Here is a 24,752-nt window from a genome sequence, read left to right as displayed (position 1 = left end):
GAGGAGGCTGGGAATGGAGGGGGACAGTGAATGCATGATGCAGAAGAGCACCAGCAGGTTCAAGGGAAGCCTCTCATGCTGGGGGTTTGTCGATGTTATGTGCTGACCAAATTGCATTTGTATTTGCACTCTTCTCTCTTTCCACCCACACATACAGTGCAATTGATTTGCTGCAGCAAAATCCAGCAGTAGTGGCAGGGTTTAGCCCTGACTGGGCCACATTGATTTTCCTGCCACTGGGTGGCCAAAATAGGCCATGAAACACTAGGAGGTATCAGCACCTCCCAGTGCCATTTGGTTTCTAGCATGATTTTCCTACCGCTGCTATCTTTTTACTGCTCTTCCTCTTAAGTGGCACCCTCCAGACTGTCCCCACAGTCGCTCAATCATGAGTTCTCTCTCCTCCTGACACTGACAAGAGCTGGGCCCAGCTTCTTTCAAGACTCTCATTTGCCTTTGAAACACCAAGATGGGGAAGTAGAAATGAAATCTGCAGGTGACATCATTCCTTTGCCCTTCTGGCGGTGCTGGGCTCTGGAGGGGGAGGCCCACTTGCAGGTGTCCTTACAGAGTCTATTCAAAGCATAGAGATTAGGAGAAAAATTGAGTGAGAAATGTCCTATCACCTTCCAGCATGCCTTCACCTCCTATAAATAGCAGAGCTTGCTTGTGTTCATCAGGGTGAAGACATGCATTGCAAGAAAGCTGCCAGCAAAATCACTCTGGTTCTTGTGTCCCTGGCATTACTTGAGTAGTCCCATACTTCAGTGGGACTACTTTCTGAATCCCAAAGTCTGTGGTGCCTGGGACATGTTTTGTCTATAAGATGGTTATGTGGAGACTCCAAGATCTCAGCATGGCACTTTTCTGGGAAAGGGCAGAAAGCCCTTTCAAGTAATGAATAAAGGAAACCCATTTTACCCCTTCTTGATGGAAGGTTCCTCCTCCAGGGCTTGCTAAATTGTGGGGCAGAATGCTCCTAGATGCTCTCCACTTTTGCTGTCTTCACACATGTTGTAAGTCCCCTTTCAGTTACTACTCTGAAAGAGAAAGCCCCTCAAGAATAAAATACGAAAATGTGGAGAGGACCCTTTGTATTATCACCATATCAAGTATGATAGAAAAAGACAAAGCTAGGCATCAGCAATCTCTATCTGGTTCCTGCTCTTCTGTCCATCAGCTTCCAGGCCTTGTGCCCATCCATTCCACCCTCTGTGCAGAGAAATTCAGGCAGAGGCCTGTAACAAAGCAGGAAATGGAGCTGGGTAGTCCCTGCCCAACTTCAATTCAAAGCTGAAGGCTGAGATATTAAGCAGGTAGCCAGGGGAGTTACTGTCCCAGTTTGCTTTCTATTCCTATGATATAACACTAAACAAAGTCAAATTGAAGAGGAGAGGGTTTATTTAGCTTAATGTTTATAGTCCATGATGAAGGGAAGCCAAGGCAGGAAACTGAAGGCAGGCATTGTAGCAGAGACCATGAGGAATGCTGCTTATTGGCTTGCTTCCTGTGACTTGCTCATCTTCCTTTCTTATAGAAACCAGGGGTAGCACTACCTGTAATGAACTGCCCCACACCCCAATCAATCATCAATCAAGGAAATGCTTCCCCAGATTTACCTGCAGGCCAATCTAACGAAGGCAGTTCCTCCGTTGAGATTCCCTCTTCCCAGATGTGTCTAGGTTGTGTCCAGCTGAGATAAACTAAAGTGCACAGCAGTACACTGCCCTTGGCCTTTGCATCTTGGGGGCATCACTGGGATGAGATGTTATTGGATGCACAAAGACTTTCTCCATGTTTCACGGTACAGAGGGATAATGAGTAAGATTTCCTGGTTGGGAGAAAGGAAAGAGACAGAGCAGTTTCTCTGTGATATCACCTTTGAAAAGTATAATCATTTCTGACGTCACAGTTCCAAAGTGGAATGAGAGATGGTGAAAATTAGAAGACTCCCCTGTGTGCCCTAGTGGTTGCCTGTACATGGGAAATGGGGCTTCTTTAAATTTTCTTTTCTAGGCCGGGCAGTGGTGGCGCACGCCTTTAATCCCAGCACTTGGGAGGCAGAGGCAGGCGGATCTCTGTGAGTTCGAGACCAGCCTGGTCTACAAGAGCTAGTTCCAGGACAGGCTCCAAAACCACAGAGAAACCCTGTCTCGAAAAACAAAAACAAAAACAAAAAAAAAAAATTTTTCTTTTCTAGTCCTTCATCTAAAGCTGAAAGATTTGCATTATGGTAGCACATGATGTTGCGGGAAGGGGGCTGCTAATGAAGTCACCATACAGACTTGGAATCTTGTTCTGTAGGAACTATTCTTTCTTGCTCTATCTTCACGTAGCTCTAAAAGATTGGTATCTGCTTGGTGGTTTTCTGTCATGATGCTGTAGTGCTGTCATAGATTTGTTAGTTAGTGTGCTTCTTTTGGCTTCTTGCATTCTTCAACACCATTTCCATCCCACATGTCTTGGCTTAACTGTACCAGCTTGGGCTAAATTAGGCCATGCCACTGGCTGAGTTCATGTTCTCAGGGTTGCACAGGGTTGTGCGTCTTCCACATTCTCCTCTATGCATGAGCCCTATGTTGTCTCAGGTCCATTGGGCCACACTGAATGCGTGCTTTTTGTTTATTATTGGCACCTCTTCATTTGGGAAGCAAAAATTATTTACCCACTGGGAGTGAGTGAGGGTAACACATAGCCTGGTATTGTTGGTGACTCACTGTACCCAAGGCCAGGTCCTCTGCCTTGAAGACCAAGAGACTTAAAAAATAAAGCAGCTTCAATGGAGACAAGAGGCTCAGAAGTTCAACATCATTCTTGGCTATATAGAAGGTCCTAGGCAAACCTGGGCAACAAGAGATCTTGCATCTAAAGAAATAAATGAATGAGTAAATAAACAAGTCCACTTAAAGAAGTGCTATTGGTCTCTGCAGTTAGAGCTAATAAGTTCAAATCTAGATCCTGGGACTTGAATACTTTTGTGATTTTTCATTGGCAAGTGACTTAGCCTCACTTAGCCTCAGTTTCTTTTACTATATAATGAGAAGCAAGATATGCACAGGGGCAGTTCCTCAGGAATCAGACTGTGCCAGCAGAACGTAGGGCTGTGTTGTGGGGCTTCATGACCTCAGAAGCAGGATCAGGCAGAGGAAAAGTTAAATTGTCATAATGGTTCCACAAGCCCCTGTGAGGTCCGCAGGGTGCTCTGTAGCTAAAATTGTCCAGTTGAGTTGTCCCATGTTGGCTAAGGAGGCTCTCTTCAGCCAAGTCTCTCTCTGGAATGACTAAAAGCTGGAAGCTACCCATAACAGCATTCTTCGTTACCCACCCTACCTCTGCAAGGGATCCCCCAAGGCATAGTGAATAGCTCCTTTGGTGATTGTGAGGGTGGAAAAATCCATACATGAAGGACTCTGTCTCGGTACCTAATAAGTGATGGTCCTTGAACAAGCAGTAGCTGCTGCTGTTATTTAATGGGATCTTAGGATCTATTTCTCCCTGTTAGGACTGCTCAGACGTCTGTGATTTAGCTTCCTTGCTCAAGAAAGCAAGGGGACTTCTATGATGTTCAGTTACCTATCATGCAAGTGTCAAACTAAAACTTCTAAGAAAAAAATATGGAAATAGAATCATTTTGATTTCAAATTTAAGCTTCTTTATTTAGTTTCATATTTTCTTTTAATTTTTGTTAGTCCTTGGAGAATGTTATGCAATTTGTTTTGATGGTATCCACTTCCCTCCTCAACTCCTCTCAGATCCATCTCCTTTCCCGATCCACTGAATCTTGTACACTGTGTTTATTTTTTTAACTCATTAAGCCAGTTTGCGCTGCTCATATACTCTTTGGACAAGTGACCTCCCCACTGGAGTACGGTCAACCTACCAGGGGCCACAGTCTTAAAGAAAACTGACTCTTTCTTTCCCATTGGGTCACACTGGATGTCAATAACTGCTCAGCTAGGGGTGGGACTTTATGCCTACCTACCCCTCCTTGCTGGGATTTAGTTTGGCTTGAGTTTTTGTGTGTATTATCACAACAGCTGTGAGTTTGCATGTGTCCATGCCCTGATATGCCAAGAAAACTGTTTCCTACTCGTCATCCACAACTTCTGGCTCTTACAGTCTTCCTATACCCTCTTCCCCAATGTTCCTTTAGAAGGAGGGAGTGTGAATCTGGGCAGCCTTGTTCTGCTGTCTTTGGTTAGATGGTGCTATTCATAACCAGCTTTCTCCTGTGTTCTCCTTTTAATTGTTGTGGGTATAGAAACCCAACAGAGGAAAAACGCTGGCAGGAGCCAGTAAATGAAAGAATGAGCTCTTTTCTCTTTTTTAGGGTTCAATAGCATCCTTTCTGGAAAAAAAATGGTACCCTTGTAGTGAACAGACTGTGGTAGAATGGAGACCATCAAGAGCTGCATCCCCATTGGGTATCATCCACTAGAGACTTGTGCTTCAGTAAATTTCAGAAATTCTGGTATTTTTCAGGACTGAAATTCATTAGCATCATTGTAAAGAGGCTATAAATATAGTGAAAGGCATTTACAAATAGACATTGTAAAATGCTTACACACCCACAGTCTGAACACTGTCAAAACACCAGCTGCAGCTTCCCTACTTGGAAGGATCAGAACTTTTTTTAAACTACACCTACTGTGTTTTCAAAATAGGCTTGCTTCTAGCTCTAGATAGAAGAGCACTTCAACTGAAACCCGTGTCTAGCTCTTGGCATGAGGGATCAGAGAGCTCAATTAGAGAGAAGAGCCAGTATTCCAGTCTCCTTATCCAAGTATGGTCCATGTTCTGGAATCTAGGGAAGTCACTTGGGGATGGTTAGTTCCTATTTCTTCAGGCTGATTCCCCATGCTTCAGCCTGTAGAGCCTCAGATAAGCCACAGAAGCATGAAACTATTCCCTTAGGTAGAAACCCTCCTTGGCAAGAGTTCACTACAAATGCCATTCGAGAGGAAATCACCCTAACATCTGATATATTTTTCCTTTTTATCAAGTGCCATCAGAACAGAGATCCTGAAATTGGGGATAGAGCCTTTAGTAGCTATGTGTTATTTGCAACTGTATTTTTCATTTGTATTATACTCTATATTTGTTTCAATTGTGAACCCCAGATGCCCTTTACAGCAAAAGTTCTATGTTGATGGATGGATGCTATGTTAGAATGTATTCAATTCTTTAGACTTAATGCTGTATTAATTTGCCCAGGCTACCATAATAAACTACCTGAGCAGTGTAAACAGCAGACATTTAGCTTATCATAGTTATAGGAGCATTATACTAGGAGGGAAGACATGCCAAGATTCTCTTTTGCATGGCCCGGAGAGCTGGCTTAGTATTTAAGACCACTTGCCACTCTTCCAAAGGACCTAAGTTCAAATCCAAGCACTACCTCTTCTGACTGCCACAAGTACCAGGCATGTACTCCGTGCACATCCATACATGCAGGCAAAACATCCTCTGGAACTGGAGTTATAAATGGTTGTGAGCCACTGTGAGGGTGCTGGGAACCAAACCCAGGTCCTCTACAAGAGCAACAAGTGTTCCTAAGTTCTGAGCCATCTCTCCAGCCCTATAATAAATTAAAAATGTGAATAGAAGAAAAAGGGGCTGGAGGGATGGCTCAGCAGTTGTGAGTACTTATTGTTTTTCCAGAGAATTTGAGTTCAATTCCCAGCACCCATGTCAGGTGGCTGGCAATTGCTTATAACTCCACCTCCAGGGAATCCAATGGTATCTTTGGTTTCCTGCACTCAGGTAGCATATACTCACATAGATAAACAAACATACACATGAATAGAAGGGAAAATAAATCTTTAAAAATAAATGGAAGGAAATCCCCTATAAACTTATTCCTGAGACAAGTACTATTCACATTTAAAAAAAAATATTACTTGCCCATATTTTTCCTGTGTATGATTCAGCTTGGTTTTTGTCAATCTTATACAGGTGTTATCATATAGATGATCATAAACCTTTATGACTTGGAGAAAATGCATCTATTATACAACTGTATAATGCATTCCCATTTCAAAAACATTGGCCGGTGTTCCTGGATTCCACAGGTATTTTTCAGGCACTGAGCTGGGTAATGAAAAAATCACTCATCACTTCCCAGGAATTGTTGCCATAAATATTCTTCTAGTCTTAAAAAAGAATTCCTCTTCCTAACACATAAGGGAGGCATGTGGGAGGATGCATGTTCCCGTGCATGCCATTGTTACCCTGCCTTTGTTCTCTAACATTGTAATATAGGCATTCATTCTTGTCAGAAGAAACCTGTTTGTAAGTGCCATTTAAATGCCTCATAAAAGCCCATCAAATGCCATGGTTTACTCAAATGTTTCCCTAGATGTAAAATAGTCCATTGGTTTTTTTATTTGTGAGGGGGGCGTTCTTCATTGTAAACAATACAACAATGCATGGAACCTATTTATTACAGACTATATCTTTCATATGGTCCAAACTGTGGCTCAGAAGTGGGTTCAAAGCCGGGCAGTGGTGGTGCATGCCTTTAATCCCAGCACTTGGGAGGCAGAGGCAGGCGGATCTCTGTGAGTTTGAGACCAGCCTGGTCTACAAGAGCTAGTTCCAGGACAGGCTCCAAAGCCACAGAGAAACCGTGTCTCGAAAAACCAAAAAAAAAAAAAAAAAAAAAAGAAGTGGGTTCAAAGCATATGAACATTTAAAATCTATATCCTAGTCTTAAAACTCAATTAATTTGTCCTATGATATTCCACAGGTCTGAGTAACTTTCAAAATTTCATGGTATAGCAGGTGAAATAAACTTGAGACGAAGAGAAAAACACGGCATGACCATATCTTCATGTGGGGTCTAAGAGTGACAAATAAGGAGAGGGTGATCAAGGAAGATAGCCAATATCAGTCTCGGACTGCATAGGCACATGTACACATATGCATACCACAAGCACATATACCACTCAAATGCATGCAGACATGCCCCACACAAACATATGAAATAAACTAAAAGGTTAAAACACTATTTCCAAAAGAAAAACAAAGACCTATAAGAGAATAAAAGAGTTGAGTCATATAGTAATAATGGGCACTGAAGTCATCTCCAACCCTTGAGATAGGCTCTCATTTGATAAGAAACTTCCAGCTGTTAACTCAAAGAAGGACACAGCAGCTCTAAGACTGAGAGTAGCCAAAATACATCATGAAACCATCCGTTCTGAAGCAGTCAAATTTTGAAGAACATGTGATCAGTTCAGAAGCAACCCTCCTCCTCACCATCAGCTCCACTGATATGCTTCAGCTACCCACCAGGATGTCAAACTAGCTTGTCTTTTGACGGCTTTTAGAAGCCTCCCTTCCCGGATGCCAAAAGCCAAGCACACTCTTCCTTCCAATGCAGTGGTATAATATTTATATATAGTGTACCCAGTGCTCCCTGTACTTTGAATCACCTTTATTACTTACAATCATGCTTCACTCTAGATATCATGCTATGGTGTTATTACCATACTCTTTATGGAATGCTGACAAGAAAAACCTACGATCAACATGTGACTTTCCCCTAAGTATTTTCATTTCTTCTTCGTTTCAACTTTTTAAACTGTGTGCCTGCACAAAAGAATGTGTACTTGCATGCACGCATGCACACACACACGCATGCATGCACACACACATACTTGAGTGTAGGTGCTGGTGGAGACTAGAAACTGGGGTCAGATTCCCTGGTGCTTGTGTCACAGATGGTTATGAGCCACCCAGCATGGCTGTGGGAACTGAACTCAGGTCCTCTGTGAGAGCAATACAATCTCTTAACTCTCCAGTCCCCTCTCCCCCTTTTTTTAAAAGTACAATTCTATTTACTGTGGTACTATCCACTGAACTCAGGGCTTCACATGCCTTAGGAAAGAACTCTACTGTAACACTCTATCCCCAGGACAAATATTTTTGTTTTTCATTGGAAAATAGTTAATTGTATATATTTATGGGTATAGTGTGACATTTTAGTACACACATATAGTGCATGTTGATCCTATCAGGATGATTGGCTTATCTGTCACCTCAGGTATTTATTCTTTCTTTATGTTGGGAATGTTCAAAAACCCTATTAGCAATTTTGAAATATTTAATCAATTGCTGTTGGCTACAATTTCTAGTCATTCTATAGAGCATTACAGGTTATTCCTATGCCCATCTGTGGCCATAGATTTATTATCTTTCCATTTCTTTCTTCTCTATACCTTCCTCGGGCTTTAGTAATCACTGTTCAGTTTTCTATTTCTTTGAGATCAGTGTTAATTTTTTTAAAAAAAATATTTGTGTGGGGGTGTGTGGAGGTCAAAGGACAACTTTATGGAGTTGGTCTTTCCTTCCACATTCCTATGGTCTCCAGGGATTGAACTCAGGTTACTGGGATTTCATCTTTCCAGCACCTGTGGTTTTCCTTTGAGGCGGGGAGCCATCACTATGTAGCCCAGGCTGTACTAACTTTTGTAATCCTCCTGCTTCCATTATGTATCCTTGGCTGATCTCAGGCTTGTAATCCTCCTGCCTCCGCCTCTAAGGTACTGAAATTATAGGCATGCATTACCATTGCCAGCTAAGTGTTTTCCTTTTTGTTACTAGAAATTCTAAGCAATGTAAGGTTGTGATGGGCATTACCCTGATTGTTAGTGATTTTGAGCCATTTTTTATGTACCTATTGTCCATGTGGATATCCTCTTTTGAGAAATGCCTAACTCTGGTCATTGTGGTTTTATTGTTGAGTTGTACAGTTAGTTGAATCTGTGTGTGCAGAACTCGTGGAAATATGACTATACCTCCAAATGAGTGAATGTGGAGGCCCAGAAAATCAGAAGTTTTTAAATACCTCCTCCCTGCCCCCCCCCCACATCCTACCACACCAAATGGCTTGGTATCTGCCCAAAGCAGTGGCCTTGAGGGCCCTAAATTTTGGTTGCCCTGTATAGAAAGGGAGTCTAAAATGGTCCCCAGTTGGGGACTCCAAAGCCTTAGGATGTTGGATGAGATAGTAAATAAAGGCCTGGCCCATCTCTGAAGATATTTCCCTTCCAAGCTCTTCAGTAGATCATATTCTTCCTGGACTTCTGTTTCAACCTTGCTCTGATCCAGCAAGTTCCATAATGCACATTCTAGAGCAGGCTTTGTGACACGGTACCCTCAGTGAAGGCCCAGCAGGGGAAACAAGATACCGGTAGTTCTTGCCTCTGTGCTGTTGAGGGAGCTGCGGGCTGCGTTCCTGCCACCCAGCTCCCAGCCGCCTGGCTAGCTTATGCCCCGAAATAACAACACACAAACTGTATTCTTTTAAACACTGCCTGGCCCATTAGCTCTAGCCCTTACTGGCTACTTCTCATATCCCAATAAACCCATCTCTAATAATCTGTGTAGCACCAGTCTTACCAGGAAAGATTCAGCATGTCTGACCTGGCGGCTTGCTTCATCGCGTCTGGCTCTGAGAGGAGCTGCCCTGCATCTGAGCTCACTTCCTCTTCCTCCCAGCATTCTGTTCTGTTTACTCCACCCACCTATGTTCTAACCTATGAGGGCCAAGCAGTTTCTTTATTAATTAACCAATGACCTTCCTCCATCACTGTGCCCTCTAGTGAGGAGTATGTGAGAGTTAAAGTTGGCTGTTTCCTTGAGAAAAGAGAGATCTAGCTCCCTCCATGAGTCCTTCACCACAGACGTGCTGACATGCCAGTGTGAACTGGGGGACTCTCATGGGGCTTCATTCCTAGAAGATGATTACTGGGAGAGGGAAGACCAGTCATCTCCAGGGATGAGCCCCCAATAAGTTAGCTGATTTCAAGAGTTCAGCCCTGAACTCATCTAAACAATACTAAAACAGCTTGTTCTTATAAACTTATATACACACACATACATGCACACACTCACAAATATACACACATAGCCCAGTACATCCTTGCCCATGCTGATCTTGCCAGTTTGTCTCCTCTGAGGACTTTAAGCTTTAGTGCTGGGAACCTTGGTCACCTCATGTACACTTGCTTCTCTGCTCAATCCTACCCTCTTCTCCTTTTTTCCTGTTCTCTTCCTTTCTCTTTCATGTTTTTAAGTGTGTGCACGCATGTCTCAGAGACCCACCTCAGGTGTCAGTCATTGCCTTCTACATTGTGTAAAATAAGATTTCTTGTTCTCTTGCCTTCCTCCAGTCATGCCACACTGTATTTCCTGAGTTCAGCTGGCTCATAGACTTCTGGGGAATTCTTCTGTCTTAATCTCTACCTTAGGGGCATTGCAATTACAGATGTGTATGACTGGGCTGGGCTTTATGTGGGTTTGTAAATTTTGAACTCAAGCCCTCCTGCTTGTGTGATAAGAGCTTTAATTCAGCGAGCCATTTCCCCAGGGCACAGTCCTGCCTCTTATAGGTATGTCTTTTTATTTCCCCCAGTGCCCAATTATCGTGTTCCATGTGCCCCGAATTCCCCAGCCCTACTCAGGACCGTGGCCTGTAGTCATCATGCCTTGTGGACCTGTGGTCTATGTGTCTTTCCAGAGGAGGTACTTCCTACCTTGGCTCTCTCCATACTCCCATCAGACAGAGGTTTGGGGCAGTGAGTCTGTTCCTGGTCTATTCTGACTTCAGGCCATGGCAACTGGCAAAGGCTGTGAGATGGACTATTTCTATTGCTTTGATAGGAACAATTATTTCAACATTTCATGGTAAGGATCAGTCCTCGGATAACTTTATTTGGGGCTCATCTCCTGAATAGGGCCAACGAGCTGCCTTTTTGGAGGGATATGGAGGGAATCTCAGGCTAGTCTACAAAGAATCTGTGTCTTTCCTTATCTTGGAGATGTATTCCCATCCGCATGTGGGCTTCTTCCAGTCCAGATTCTGTGAGAAGTCACTCGTGGCATAATGGGCATAGAGTGGGGGTAGGGCATGACCACTCAGAAGCAATCTAATTTTATAGACTTGTACCCCAGTGCCAGCCTTCAGGCTGCCAGACCTCAACTTGACACCTTACGCCTGTCAACAGCCTGGCCGATGCCTCAGCCCCAGGCCAGAGAACCCTTTTCTCAAGGTTAAAAGTAGCTGACCTTTGACAAGAAGCATTGGCTAAATTCTGTATTCCTTAAAAGGGAAGCCGCCAGTTTGCCAGTGCTTATTTGGCCATGGGGCAGGAACAAGCCTGTGTCACATCCTGTGGAGACAGCGGGAGCGTTTGTGGCTAGAAGTGCTTTGGCAAAGGGTCATTATTAAAATAGCCATCTTAGAAAATATGCACAGAACTGAGGGCCATCCAGTCTGCTGGCCAGTTTATACCACAGCCCATGTGGCCGGACAGTTCATTGGCTCTCACTACCTCCCTTTGGCTCCTTTTGCAGGTAACAGTGCCATTCGCCACACACACACACACACACACACAGCACCCTCCGCAATGTGTGTGCAGCCAGAATGTGGACAGAATGACAAGGGCACACTGATTATTAAATGTCTGGACTTGTGTTTTTAATGTAGGGGTGACAGTCCAAAGATTGACTTGGCGGGCAGCGCACTCTCTGGCATCCTGGACAAGGATCTCTCAGACCGCAGCAATGACATTGGTGAGTGAAGACACTGTTTTGCTTCTCTTGGAGACTTAGAAAAGAACTGCAGGGCCTAGCTTGCCGCTTCAAGTAATGGCATGGGCTCTGTTGTGACCCCTAAAATGCTAGGCTGTCAGCCTTTGCTGGGTTTTAGGTGTCCCCGCTCCACGAGAAAAGTAAGTGATGGCAATTTCTACCTGAATACAAAACACCCGGGGTTTTTAGCCTCTCTGGCCTTAGCAAAACGCCTTGTAAGTTCTAGTGAAATGATGAACAGAGGTTTTGGTAGAAACAGGCACTTACTTAGTTCATGTTTATCCAGCCTAGAAAAGGGTGCAAATGCAAAATGTCAGGGTTTACTGTAGAAGTGGCACTAAGTACTTTGACTTTGGTGTTAAAATGAGCTTCTTTATGTGTATGGTAATTACCACTTAGCACAAACGAGGAACTTGCTTTCCCAAGGTCAAACCAGCGCAGTGTGATAAATGGGAAGGGGCTAAGGTCACTCACAATAAACAAAAGTCGAAGTCCTTTTGGGCTGTATCTGGATGGCTGTGAGGTGACCGGCAGTATGATCTGGTAAACAGCAACTTTAACTAACGATACCAAGTCTCGAGTCCAGATCTTTTTTTAAGAGCAGCGTCTTTTTATTTGTACCTATTGTTATAAGGTAGCATCCTCCTGCATTCTATTTTAGAAGTCTACATTTCAAAATTGCCCTTATTAATGTTTGATGGGAGATCACTATAGGTTCACAGAGAGATTTTAGAAATGATACATATGTTCCTCCTCCTTGTCCCATGCTAACATGTCTTAAAACTCTAGTGCTATACTGCCCCTGATGTGTTAGCTCATTAGTCTCATTCTGATTTTCCTAGTTTTTCTGGTATCTGTATGTATAAGTCTCTTTGCAATTTTATTTGTGTGTATCTGCTAACATAGTCAGGGTTCATAATACCTCTATCACTACCAGGATTTCCCATGTTGCACACTTCTTTTTCCTTTCCTCTGTCTTTTGTTGTTGTTTTTGGTGTTTGTTTGCTTTTCTTTTTAGGTTGGGTCTCCTTATATAGTTCAGGTGTCCTAGTTTCCTTTCTAGTCGCTATGATAAAATACCCTGGCAAAAAACTACTTAAGGAAGAAGGGTTTATTTTTAGGTCACAATGCCAGGATACAGTCCATCATTTTGGGAAGCCAAGGCAGCAAGGGACATGAAGCCGCTAATCATATCCACTCTCAAGAGCAGAGAGAATAAATGCAGGCACACTTACACTCATCTTGTATTCTCCATGATAATACAGTTCAGGATCTCCTGCCTAGGGATTGCTGCCACCCACAGTGGGTGTGGGGGAGTTTGCCACCTCAATTATCAAGATAATACCCCCATAGACATGCCCACAAGACAACCTGATCTAAACAATACCTCATTGAGACACTCTTCCCAGGAGATTCTAAATTTTGTCAAGTAAACAATTAAAACTTACCATCATACTGGGATAGCCTAGAACTTACGGTAATGTATATTCCACACTGGCGTCAAACTCAACATACTCCTGCTTTCACTTCGCCAATCCTAGGCTTACAGGCATATACTACCACCATGTCAGGCTGTGTTGCTCATTTCTAACCACGCCTACCTTCCTCCAGGTCTCTCACCCCCAACATCTGGCAGTCATTAGTGGGACTGATTTGACACAGAAAATAGATTTCCAGAATCATCTGTGTTGGCCACTTAATTTAGAAACAAATGCTCACGAGTTGGCAGGCCTTACAGGTGCAGTAGAATGCTTGGCATGAGCAGTCTTCTTATCTGCCTGATGTTCCCCCCAAGATTGGATGCTGTTTCTTCAGAACCTGCTGATAGAATTCCATCTTTGCAAAGTGCTGACCTGGAGTCTCTGGCCTGACCTTGTGAAACCTTGTGTGCAGGGTGCTTAGTTGTGACTGTAAATACCAAAAATGTTTGTGCTGCTTCCAGAAGCTACTTTATATCCTCAGCCAGCCTTTGAGTCATGAGGCATAACCTGACCGTTGAAGCTAGCCATGTACAAGCTTTGATTGAGTGGAAGAGTAGGAAGGAGCAGGACAAAGTAGCTGATTGAAGACCTAGATTAAGTTACCGTTCTCCCACTGTGGTCTGGTGTTCAGCCTCTGTTTTCAGCCAGAGCAACTGATTGGTGAAATACTAGTAAAGGTCACAGGTGGGACCTCACACAGCAAAGGGAGGTGTTTTTCTGCCTCTAGAATACACAGTGCTAAGTGTCTTGCTTTTCTTTGAGCACTAGCCTTTGACCCTTGTTTTCTTTGGGTCTGGAGTCGTCTAGGAAGGCTATTGCCAAAGTATGATCAGCGTGTTTTCTAGTCTGACCAACTCTTTTGCAAATACTGGCGGCATCAATGGGAGAAGAATTCCTCCAAGTACTTTTCATATTGTGGAAACTAAGTCCCAGCTGTATGTATTTGGGGACCCACAGAGATGGTACTGAGGGTTTTTCTTTCATTTTCCCAAGAAGACGTTAATCCCAGAAGACTAACATTGCACAAGTTAACAATCTAATAGATAGATTATTTGAATTCCAGGAAATGCTGAGGGGCAGCTATATCATCAGCCAAGAAATACTGGAGCATCCACCACCCAAACACTCTGACACACAGGTCTGCCTCTGTGGATCCATAAGACACAGGCTAACAAATGACTCTGGAGATGTGATGATGTGGCACCTAAGTAGTAGGACATAATGCTGATCGGGATGTTCCTGGGTGCCAGCGTGCCGGAACATGCTCCACAAAAGAGCAGAGACTTAGCTCTATCTTGGATTTGCTTAGCCAGAGGTGGGAGCAGGCAGGGAAATCCCATGGAGAAGTTCTGAAATCTTGGCCATAGATAGACCAGTCTGGCTGCAGTAGATAGTTTCTGCGGAGAAGAGAAAGTGACTTGGAAATGTAAGTAGGGATCAAACTGAGTTTAGGGGTGGTGGATTTGTAATATCCTAGAGACAGTAGAAGCCACTGATGAGAACATTGAAGTGATGTGTCAAACCTCAAATTTTGTATACTAAATGTTTATTTAGATAAAATAAATAAATTGGATAAAAGAAAGCTAGATGCCAATAAGTTAAATGGGTTTAGTTAAGCACACTGACTTAGATATTTGTCCAGACATCCGGTGTCAGTGCTGGGAAGGATCTGAAAATGAAGGCGAAGGATTTAGAGACAGGCAGGGATCAGAGGCAGAAGTTCAGAGTTCCCCATAAGCACTGTCAGGGGAGGAGAATGCAGGATTAGTGGCTCTAATCTTGCGTTGGAGTGCTGGATCTGTTGCTGCTGGCCTGAGTGGCTTCCCTTACTTAGCATCTCCACTGACTTCCTTACCTGGTGCTCCAGAATTATATCAAAAATACTTGGTGGACTGCAAAAAGATAGAAATGTTTATATTAACATTGTTTGCTTAGAGATATCTTCTGGGTTAAGAAGGTAAAATCTGAATTTACCATTAAGAATTGGGAGGGATAGAAAAGATTGAAAGGGGGTCCTGGAGAAATGTCTCTGAGTAAAGACCTGAGGGAACCCATAGAATGAACATAGTAGCAAGCATCTGCAATCCTAGTGATCCTCCAGCAAGATGGGAGGTAAAAATAGGAGGAGCCCCTGAAGCTGCAGCTGCTCTTATAGATACAGTGGAGATCTATTGGAGATCCTCCCTCAATCAAGGTAGAAGGCAAGGACCAACGCCCAAGATTGTCCTCTGACCTTCACATGTGTACCAAGACATGCAATTTGAACAACCATCTGAATACTCGTGTGTGTGTGTGTGTACATGAACATACATAGTACACACACACATACCACTCTGACACAACACAAAGAGATTTAAGATGCACCTTGGTGTGAAGACCAAACCTCCACAAAATCATACACATTCAAAGAGAAAAAAAGAATCTTGCAGCATCTCAGAAGCCAAGGGAAAAGCAATTGTTTGAGGTAGAATATCTTTAAACCCAAAGGCAGAAATGCCATTTTCATGTGGGTTGGTCAAGGAAAAAAGGATATTTCAGGGCAGTGGTTGGCTCTTTCCAAGGCTGCTTTTGTAGGATTCCACTGCTTTGAATCAAGGAGGACAGTATTTGTACCAGAATGTTTTTGTTAGTGATTCAGACAATTGAAGCTGTCCGAATGTGGGCTGCAGTGAATAGTATAATGCATCCCTGATCATCATTAGAAACCATCAGTGTTCTCTATAAATAAATCTGTGTTTCCTCTTAATAAAGCTGTAATTTAAAATTATTATAATATTAAATTAGAGAACATGGCTTTTTCAGATCTTGTGTGGGTAGCTCTCAGCATCTGTCAGCCAACGATAATTTAGAATGAAATCACTTGGTCCAAAACTAAGCTGTTGATGTCAGATTGAGATATTGTTTGTATCAAGCTATGCAACCATTTTCAAGTAGCATAATAGAAGATATGGAAGAGCTCCAACACAGGCCTGAGCATGAATAGAAACAAAAATTAAATTGTCCGGTTCTCTCTTGGTGATGGAAGAGTCTCTGTTCTGACTGAATGGGAGATTAGAGGCCATGATGTTAAGTGCCATAACATTTTCCTTTATTATCCCTTATATTGTAGCTCCCCTCGCATGGTGAGATTTATTGTTACACTTTAATACAATCAAGAGATTTTCAGTTCTTTTCCTTCAGAAGCACATAATAACGGGCCTCCAGATGGGAAGCAACTTATGAACTAAGCCACCTATCTTCAACTAATTGACTTAGAGAAAGGTTTTTTTCATTCCTTCCAAGTTACTTGACATCTTTGCTTTTGTTCCATTCTGTTCAAATCCACTTAAGCATCCTGTTGCCACCTCTTTATGCTACCACTACCCTCTTCACTTAAGGAAGGTGAAATCTTCCTCTCTGTCTTCAATCTGAAACACATCACACTGTAGTCAATGTGGGGGCCAAGAGGTGCTGACTTTAAAGTCGGCAGACTTGATTAAGAGAACGTGAAGGCTAACTTAAATTTATCCTCAATTTGTTCATGGATTCACCACTCAGTGATGCCTGAGGACTGTGCTTCCTCTGGACCAGAGAATGGAAAAGGACTTCCCTCTGTGTTAGGTATTTAAGAGCCAGTCAATCTGGAGATCAGTTGGGAAGGCTTAGAAACTCAATCATTGTGTTAGATAGCTCTGTAAATGTACTAAAAATTATTGTCATAATACTTAATATGCCTTTATAGTTTAAAATTTATACCCTAGTAAAGCTGTTAAGAATAGTGAACTGAAAATTTTTCCAAACATTCACATTAAAATCCTATTTAAAAAAAAAAAAAGGGGTGATATAAACATGAGATTTGAGAGCTAGATCAGTGATAGGACCCGAGTTTAATCTGCAGGACCCATGCATTTAAAATGTTGGTGTGGTGCCATGTGTTTGTAATCTCGGCATGGAGGAGATGGAGACAGGTGGGTGGATCTCCATGGTTTGCTGGCCATCCAGCCTAGGCTTTTCAGTAAGTTCCAGGCCAGAAAGAGTTCATTTATCCAAAACATCAAAAGCTAGGCCGATCCCAAGAATAGCACCCAACATTTCAAGCTTGTCCTCAGGCCTCCTCACACATGTGTGCCTGAACACAGACAAACACACAAAAAAAACTGTAAATACTACTCATGTGTAAGTATGGGATTAGAAATGTCTCTCCCGTGATTTTTAAAAATAATTGTGACTATGTAGAGCAGCACCAACAATACTGCTGTCCTGGTGCTTCTGACTTAAGTGCTAACCAATCCTTTACACAGAGAACTATGTTTCTGGACTCTCTTGAAGTCTCCTCTTAGGCTGTAAAATATGTGCATTTTTCATGTGAAATAAAGCATGTCCTTACTGTCCCTGATTCCCTTCTAAGGCACAGTTGCAGATGATTGCCTCTAGAATAATATAAGTATATATGTGTTTGGATGGCATGACTACATGTTGCTACCGTCATTGCTCCAGTACAGGTGTAGCACAGACCTTTTGAGCTGTGCTCTCCCTTCTCCCAGGATCCCTGTTTCCTAGTGTTGAAATTACAGCAGTGGCAGCAAGCAAGGAGAGAAGGAACTGGCAGGTGCTGGGTGACTCCCACATGCTTACATGTTTTTCTCAGCAACATCCCTGGGAGGGAAGAATATGGTGACATGTAGTTTTAGAGCAAAGGAATAGTGAATAAAGATGGCCAGGTATTTGAGGAAAACTAACCAGCTGCCTAAGAAGAAGCAGAGTTGAATGGCATTCTCCCTAAGCTGGGAGCCCAAACTTCCAAGAAATGACCAACTATCACAACTGTGTCCCCAAAGGACATGTGGTAGTGATGTCTGGAGACATCTTTGTTCATCATGTCACAGGAATGTAGTGAGTAACTTGTAGTGAGTAAAGGCCAGGGATGTCAATGACATCCTACAGTGTCTAGGACAGCCACATAAATGACCACAAAAGATTCAGCCTTAGATATCAGCATCACGGATGTCAGCTGAAGAATCTGAACTGGGAGCAGAATGCACATGCACGTGTGCAAATACAGACATGCACACACCCCTCAGATACAGCCTTGCATTTCTTGGAGTTTGCTAATTTTCATGAGAATCTCCATAAAATGTATTTTAAAAGCAATTTCAGAGCTTTTGGAAGTCAGTGGCTGTATACATAAAGAAGTAAATTAAATATATTGGAAATAATGAATTTAAACATCAAGCAGTGGTGTTATGAGGGAAGGGAAAGAGAGGGGGAGATGGGGATAAGGGAGGGAGGAACATGGGGATAAGGGAGGGAGGGAAAGAGGGAGGAAGATAGATATAAGGGATGGAGGGGGAGGGAAAGAGAAACAGAGAGAGAGATCCCATGCATTCTCTTTCTCAGGCTTGTGGCAAATTATTGGAGGAAGGAAGATGGGGAGGCAAGAGGGAGGAAGGGAGGGAGGGAGGGAGGGAGAGAGAGAGAGAGAGAGAGAGAGAGAGAGAGAGAGAGAGAGAGAGAGAGAGAGAGCGCCCATACATTCTCCTTCTCAGGCTTGTGGCAAGTTATTTACTGTAGAAAAAGTGATACAAGTTAAGTCTGGCTTTTGCATAGAAAGAAAATACTATTTTGAGATCAGAGATTATCGTCAGTTGATTTACTGGTTACTGTCTAAATTATTCAGTAAAACAGACATGAAATTTGATCAGTACTAAATTCTAAATCTCTGTGTAGTAAAACTATGTAAGACATACATGAAGCAATTAATGGTGAGTGATCATTAGCATACATATTTTTGTTTCTGTGGTTAACAAGTGATTAAATTGCTTAATTTTGAATCCTCTAACTTTTTCTATAGGAAATCATTTTTAAGGGTTTCACAGGCAAATTCTGAGAAAAGACTTAGATCATTTGGCTTTGGACTATTGGCTTTTCAGTCCTCTTTCTACTAAAAACTTTCTATTATAAAAGTTCACATTAAGATTCTTTCAGAACTAGAGAGCCAGCTATTAGTTTTTCCGATATTTCAGGTCATCAAGAAATGACTCCAGTTTTGTGGGTTACATTGTCCTGCCATAGAGAACTCCTTGACTGACTTGGAGTTGACACCATGGAGACTTCTAGGTAGTCTCCTGGTAGAGCAATGTGTATGAACATTGAACCGCACCTCTCAGCTCTCTTGGGGTTAGTTGCTCAGACATAAGAACTTTCATCTGAGGGGTACAGCTTGCTTGTACTGACGCCTTGCCAATGACCTTCAGACAGCCTTTGGGACCAGGGATATGCTTTGTATAACCCAAGCCAAAGAATGGCAGGCTCAGTTGTAGTTTGCACCCAGGTAAATATGTGGGACAGTATGGGGTGCACTGTGTTCATATGTCACTCTGACTTCCTTTCAGGGACACAAGTCAAGATCAAACATAAATTGCTATTGTGGGTAATTTAGAAACCCTCTGCATTTCTCAAATGTGTGCCAAAAAGAAAAGAGGTTGGTCTGAGGGTCAGATATTTTATTCCACAGAGCAAATAAGGCTACATCACATACTTCTGCTAGATTGCCTCTTTGCCCACACAGTCCTTGTAAGTAGTTTAACTGCTACCTGGGGCTTCTGAAGGTTTAATTCAGAAGAGGCCCTCTCCCTTGAGCACCTCAAGCCTGTCCTGAGTGCCACCCCTTCTAGCTCAAAGTATAGGGGTGTCATGAGGTGAACCAGGCCAGCCTGAATACCAGCACCCCTTTCAAAAGCCATCTTTGGGTCCTTCAGGACAGGGACTAATTATGGGTCTTTTTGTTTTTGTTTTTTGTTTGTTTTCTTTTTCAACATAAGGTTTCTCTATGTAGCCCTGGCTGTTCTGGAACTCACTCTGTAGACCAGAATGGCCTTGAACTCACAGATCCACCTTCCTCTGTCTCCCAAGTGCTGGGATTAAAGGTGTGCGCCACCACCGCCCAGCTCAGCTTGGTCCTTTAAAGGGCTTTTAACTAACCGGTTTCACTTACAGATCTCACTGTTAATGGGTCACATTAGAAGCCACGTACTCACTCTATCTGTGCAGCCCTGACAGGGCAGTTCTGGCTTTGGCAGCCCATCTGTTTATTGCTGTTGTTGTTGTTGTTGTTTTGATTGTTTTTAGGATGACTGGTTTTATTTTTTTTTACTGAGCTTGGAAAAGGGTCACATACTTGCTATGTTGGATTTGCAAAGAGACTCAAAATTCCTTTCCAGGTATTTTGATCACTTTTCTCTTATAGACAGGGTGTTCCTATTCTACATCCAGCCTGAGGCATTAAATGTCTCTGCCTTTGCTGCACGTAGCGACCGTCTTCATCCTCCACGGTACAAATTTGGGGGCATACCCCGTAGCTTCAAAGAAGTCTAACTCAGCAAACAGACTTCTATCATAACCTTTGCTACATCCACGGAAGCCATTAAGCTATAGATGTATGTAGAAGCAAGCAGGGAAGAGGTGTCACTCAGCTTTCAGACTGTATGGAGCATTTATTTGGCTAGAGGCACCCCTACCTTCTACCTCCCGGTTGTGGGTTCACAAGTTAGCAGAGACTGATTCTGGCTTTCATTTTGCATAAGCATATCCGAAGGGGTGCATAGCCTGAGGATAAGATGGGTTTGTGCATGGAACGTGGTTTTGGTGGAGTATTGGCAAATGTGTTTAAAACATATATCCTCTTGGCAGCTGTGCCATGTGAACCTCACACCTAGATTATGAGTGGAAACAAAGCGGCTAATCTGTTCTCTCTTTATGGATTCTGGGGATGCAGGTGCTAATCACTGCTCCTTTTTCCCTTGGTGACTCTGCTGCCACAGGTTTCTATTTGAGTTCTAAACATGGGCCCCTCTTTGCAATTTGCACAGAAGATTTTCCACAGCCACCGAATGGCTGATGTGCTGATGTGTGGGGTGAGAGTTCCTTCTTCCCACCGTGCCTTTTGATGTTGCTTCATTGCAAAGAAAGTGTCTGCAGCCCTGTGGTCTTGGAGTTTTCCCATTTAAGTCTTATAAAACTGCCAACCTTGCTCCTAGATCCCTGTTCTCATATCTTGCAAATTCATTAATAGCACATGAAAACAAAATTCCACCTGTGGGCTTTAAATCACACAGCCTCTCATTGTGGAAGAACAGTCCTAAGAAGCTGATGATTCAAGTAATTCAGCCCCGTCCCTTCCTCCCTTCTCTGTCTGGAAAACAAGGCTAGCGAGGTTGTTTGCTACTCTGTTAAACAACCACTTTTGAGTACTCATTCACGAGCCAGGAATGATGGTAGGCCTGGGAAAACAGATCAAAGCCACAGCTTCTTCCTGGGATGGTGAATGAGGCAGATAAGTCAACATGGAATGTTAACACAGGGTGGTGAATGGCGAGGTGGGAGTCATGTATAAGTGGGAGAGTAGCCAACCCAGGCCCTGGAGTGCAAGTCATGGTGTTGGTCTTCGAGAATGCAGGAGTTAGCTAGACAGATAATCTCAGGCTCTTTGTACATTTCTCTCTAGTAGTGATCTGTTGAATGGCAGAGGACCCAGATTCCAGGCCAGATGCTGCAGCAGCCTTAATGATAAATGGGGGGGGGCACATAGAGAAGATGGCTTCTGGAGGTGCTGGGGGGTGATATGTCCATTCTCAAGTGTGGAGCAATCAGCAACAGTGAATAACCAGAGCCCGTGCATGAGCCTGCACAGCTCTTTTAATGACAGCTGGCCTGTCTGCAACTTTGGACTATTTTTCCTCTGTGTTTTCCAGTGGATGTGCTTTAGGTCACCTGTGGTCCCTGGGACCATTCCTCTCATCCATGGAAAAATGAGGCTACATGTTCTAATTGAGCTAAATAGGGCATGACTGGAGTTTATGGAAAATGGGCAGTTCCTGGTGCCATGAAGAGGCTCAGCCCTTTCCAAGCGGACTCCGTCGTGTCCAACATGAATCACCCCCATATATCCACAGAGGATTCCTCTTCCAGTTGTCACGAAAGCCAAGAACCTCTCATCCTTCTGAATCGGGGGGGGGGAGGGGGAAGGAAGGAAGGAAGGAAGGAAGGAAGGAAGGAAGGAAGGAAGGAAGGAAGGAAGGAAGGAAGGAAAGAAAGAACTCAGTGATAGCCAGCTTAATCGTTCTGGACTAGCTTATGGGCATTAAAACCTTTTTCATTAGGAGGAAAAATTTCCCAGCCAGGCTGAGAAAGCACATATCAGGTTTCAGCCTGATTCACTTCAAAACCGCCATGAAAATTAGGACATTTTCTTCACACCACAATGAGTTAGTCATGGAAATTCTTCCTTAATCACCGCTACCATGGCCACAGTCATGAGGAGCATGCCCTGGGCCACTGAAATTTTACGTGACAATATTGAAGAGTGTATCTCCTTCCCTGCCAGCAAGTAGAAGTATGTGCCAGTTCTCAGTCTGTGGAAGCACACCAAGATAACCAGAGGTTCTCCTTGCAGCAAGGAACCTCATCACTGGGGTATCTTTCTTCATGGCAGTTTAGTTTGGTTAGTGCTTAAAAGAACGTTCTTTATAAGCTAACACTGTAAAAATTAAACTTGGCTGGAATATGCATTAAGAGGCTAAACATGGTTCCCCCAAGGGACTCTGACCCTCCTCTTACTGATGAGTGACAGAAACGAGGCAGACTTCTTGGCCATCTGTCGTGGAGATGCTTGCTGAGTGTGGCCAAGCTCCAACATGCCTAGGTCTTTTTAGTCCAAACCTCAGCCAATAGAGCTAAGTGAGCCAGCCAAGCGCTTTCCCTGCTGCCATGGCACAGAACGCTGCCTTCTGCCCTGCAGCTGCCATCTTGTGTCCCACTAAGAGCCACGTTTAGAAGCTATACTCCCAGAGTAGGCATTTTCCTTCAGCTATTTCATTCATTCATTTGCTCCTTCTTGCCTCAACAGAATATCAAGCATATTTTTCCTAGGAACGAGGTAGACTTTGAGGGTAAGGCCCTGCCTTCCTGGCAGCCCAAATAATAGACAATGGGCACCATGCTTCCAAGTCATCTGAAGAATATAATTTATTAGCACCCATTACATGAAATTTCCCCTGGGTATGAGATGAACAAATGTGTTCTCCCCCAGATAGGTTATCAAAGACAGACCAGAATATGATTCTGCCAAAGTCCAACTTGGGACCAATGAGTTATTTGGGCTTACACAGCATGGGTGATGGGTTACTTATAGGAGCATGAGCAACCCCACAACAGCCATACCACCAAAATATATTGTAGCACAATTAATAAAAACCCAGAGACAGAATTGGGGTTCAACATAAAGGTCAGAAAAGCAAAACAGCCAGTCATTGGCTCTCTTACCTCTACTTCGGTCTGAAATGGTGATCCTACCTCCAGGAATCTTAGAATGAGACTGTGTGTGAGAGCTGTCTCCTCAGTTTTATATTCTTCACTAGTGCTGTGATTAAAGATGTGCACTACCACCGCCCGGTTTCTATGGCAAACTAGTGTGGCTACTGGGATTAAAGGTGTGTGCCACCATTGCCTGCTCTGTCAGGCTGATCAGTCTGGCTGTTTTACTCTCTGATCTTCAGGCAATCTTTATTTATTAAAATACAAATGAAATATCACTACAATATCTCACCTTCCATAGCTGTATAAATGGAGCCCCTCCTCAATTAAACTTCTCCCCTCTACATACTGTAGATCAGTGCTTCTCACCCCTCCTAATGCTGCGACCCTTTAATACAGTTCCTCATGTTGTGCTGACCCCAACCATAAAACTATTTTCATTGCTGCCTTGTAACCATAATTTTGTTACTGTTGTGAATCGTAATATAAATAACTGAAATTTCTGATAGTCTTAGGAGACTCCTGTGAAAGGGTCGTTCTTCCCCGAAGTGTCAAAATCCACAGGTTGAGAGCTGCTGCTCTAGTACCTCCCAAGGACCATGAGGTCACATATTATTAGGGCTAAATAACATACAGTGCTCTGGGAAGCACATGAGGGAATAATTGGAATCTTGGGTGAGGGTCTATTGATCTTCTCCACCCCCTCCATCTATGAATCCATCCCAAGGTGAGCCCAAGGTGAGCGCATCTTCTCCCCTAGTGAGCCCATCTTCATCCCACGGTGAGCGCATCTTCTCCCCTAGTGAGCCCATCTTCATCCCACGGTGAGCCCATCTTCATCCCACGGTGAGCGCATCTTCTCCCCTAGTGAGCCCATCTTCATCCCACGGTGAGCCCATTTTCTCCCCTAGTGAGCCCATTTTCTCCCCTAGTGAGCCCATCTTCATCCCACGGTGAGCCCATCTTCTCCCCTAGTGAGCCCATCTTCATCCCATGGTGAGCCCATCTTCATCCCATGGTGAGCGCATCTTCTCCCCTAGTTTTGGCACCCCTCTCCTATTCTATTCTGCATGCTGCACCATTTCACCTCTGCCCCCTGTTCCCAGCTGTAAGGGTGCCTCTCTGATCTGTCATCAACTATTTGAACCTGTAACCAAATGCTTTTGGCAAGGGCTTCAATATCGCTGTAGCTTTGCTGTCGGGCTAGCCCTCCTTCACTGGGTGCTGGAGGACCACTTCACTGAAGAGATTTACTCCCTACGACTTGCCTTAGCAGGCTATATACTCCCAGGGAACAACCCAGCACTGGAAGTGGGAACAGGAGGCTCAGTTGGCCAGTACTAGCTACTAGCCATATTGGTGAGCGCCAGGTTTGGTGAGAGA

At 43.5% G+C, this 24,752-nt stretch overlaps 1 protein-coding gene across 8 annotated transcripts in view; it reads left to right on the top strand.

Annotated features, from left to right (window-relative positions):
* The window catches only part of Sh3kbp1 (SH3 domain containing kinase binding protein 1), a 341,909-nt gene that overhangs the window by 300,529 nt on the left and 16,628 nt on the right, over positions 1-24,752 (top strand). For all 8 annotated transcript variants that reach the window (XM_057759526.1, XM_057759524.1, XM_057759523.1 and 5 more), the window contains one exon: positions 11,495-11,580. In XM_057759526.1, coding sequence (XP_057615509.1) covers positions 11,495-11,580 — 86 coding nt within the window. The remainder of the gene's footprint in view (positions 1-11,494; positions 11,581-24,752) is intronic.

This window comes from Chionomys nivalis, chromosome X (genome assembly GCF_950005125.1).
Source record: "Chionomys nivalis chromosome X, mChiNiv1.1, whole genome shotgun sequence".
Classification (NCBI taxonomy): Eukaryota; Metazoa; Chordata; class Mammalia; order Rodentia; family Cricetidae; genus Chionomys; species Chionomys nivalis.
This window is presented reverse-complemented; position numbering and strand designations above follow the sequence as displayed.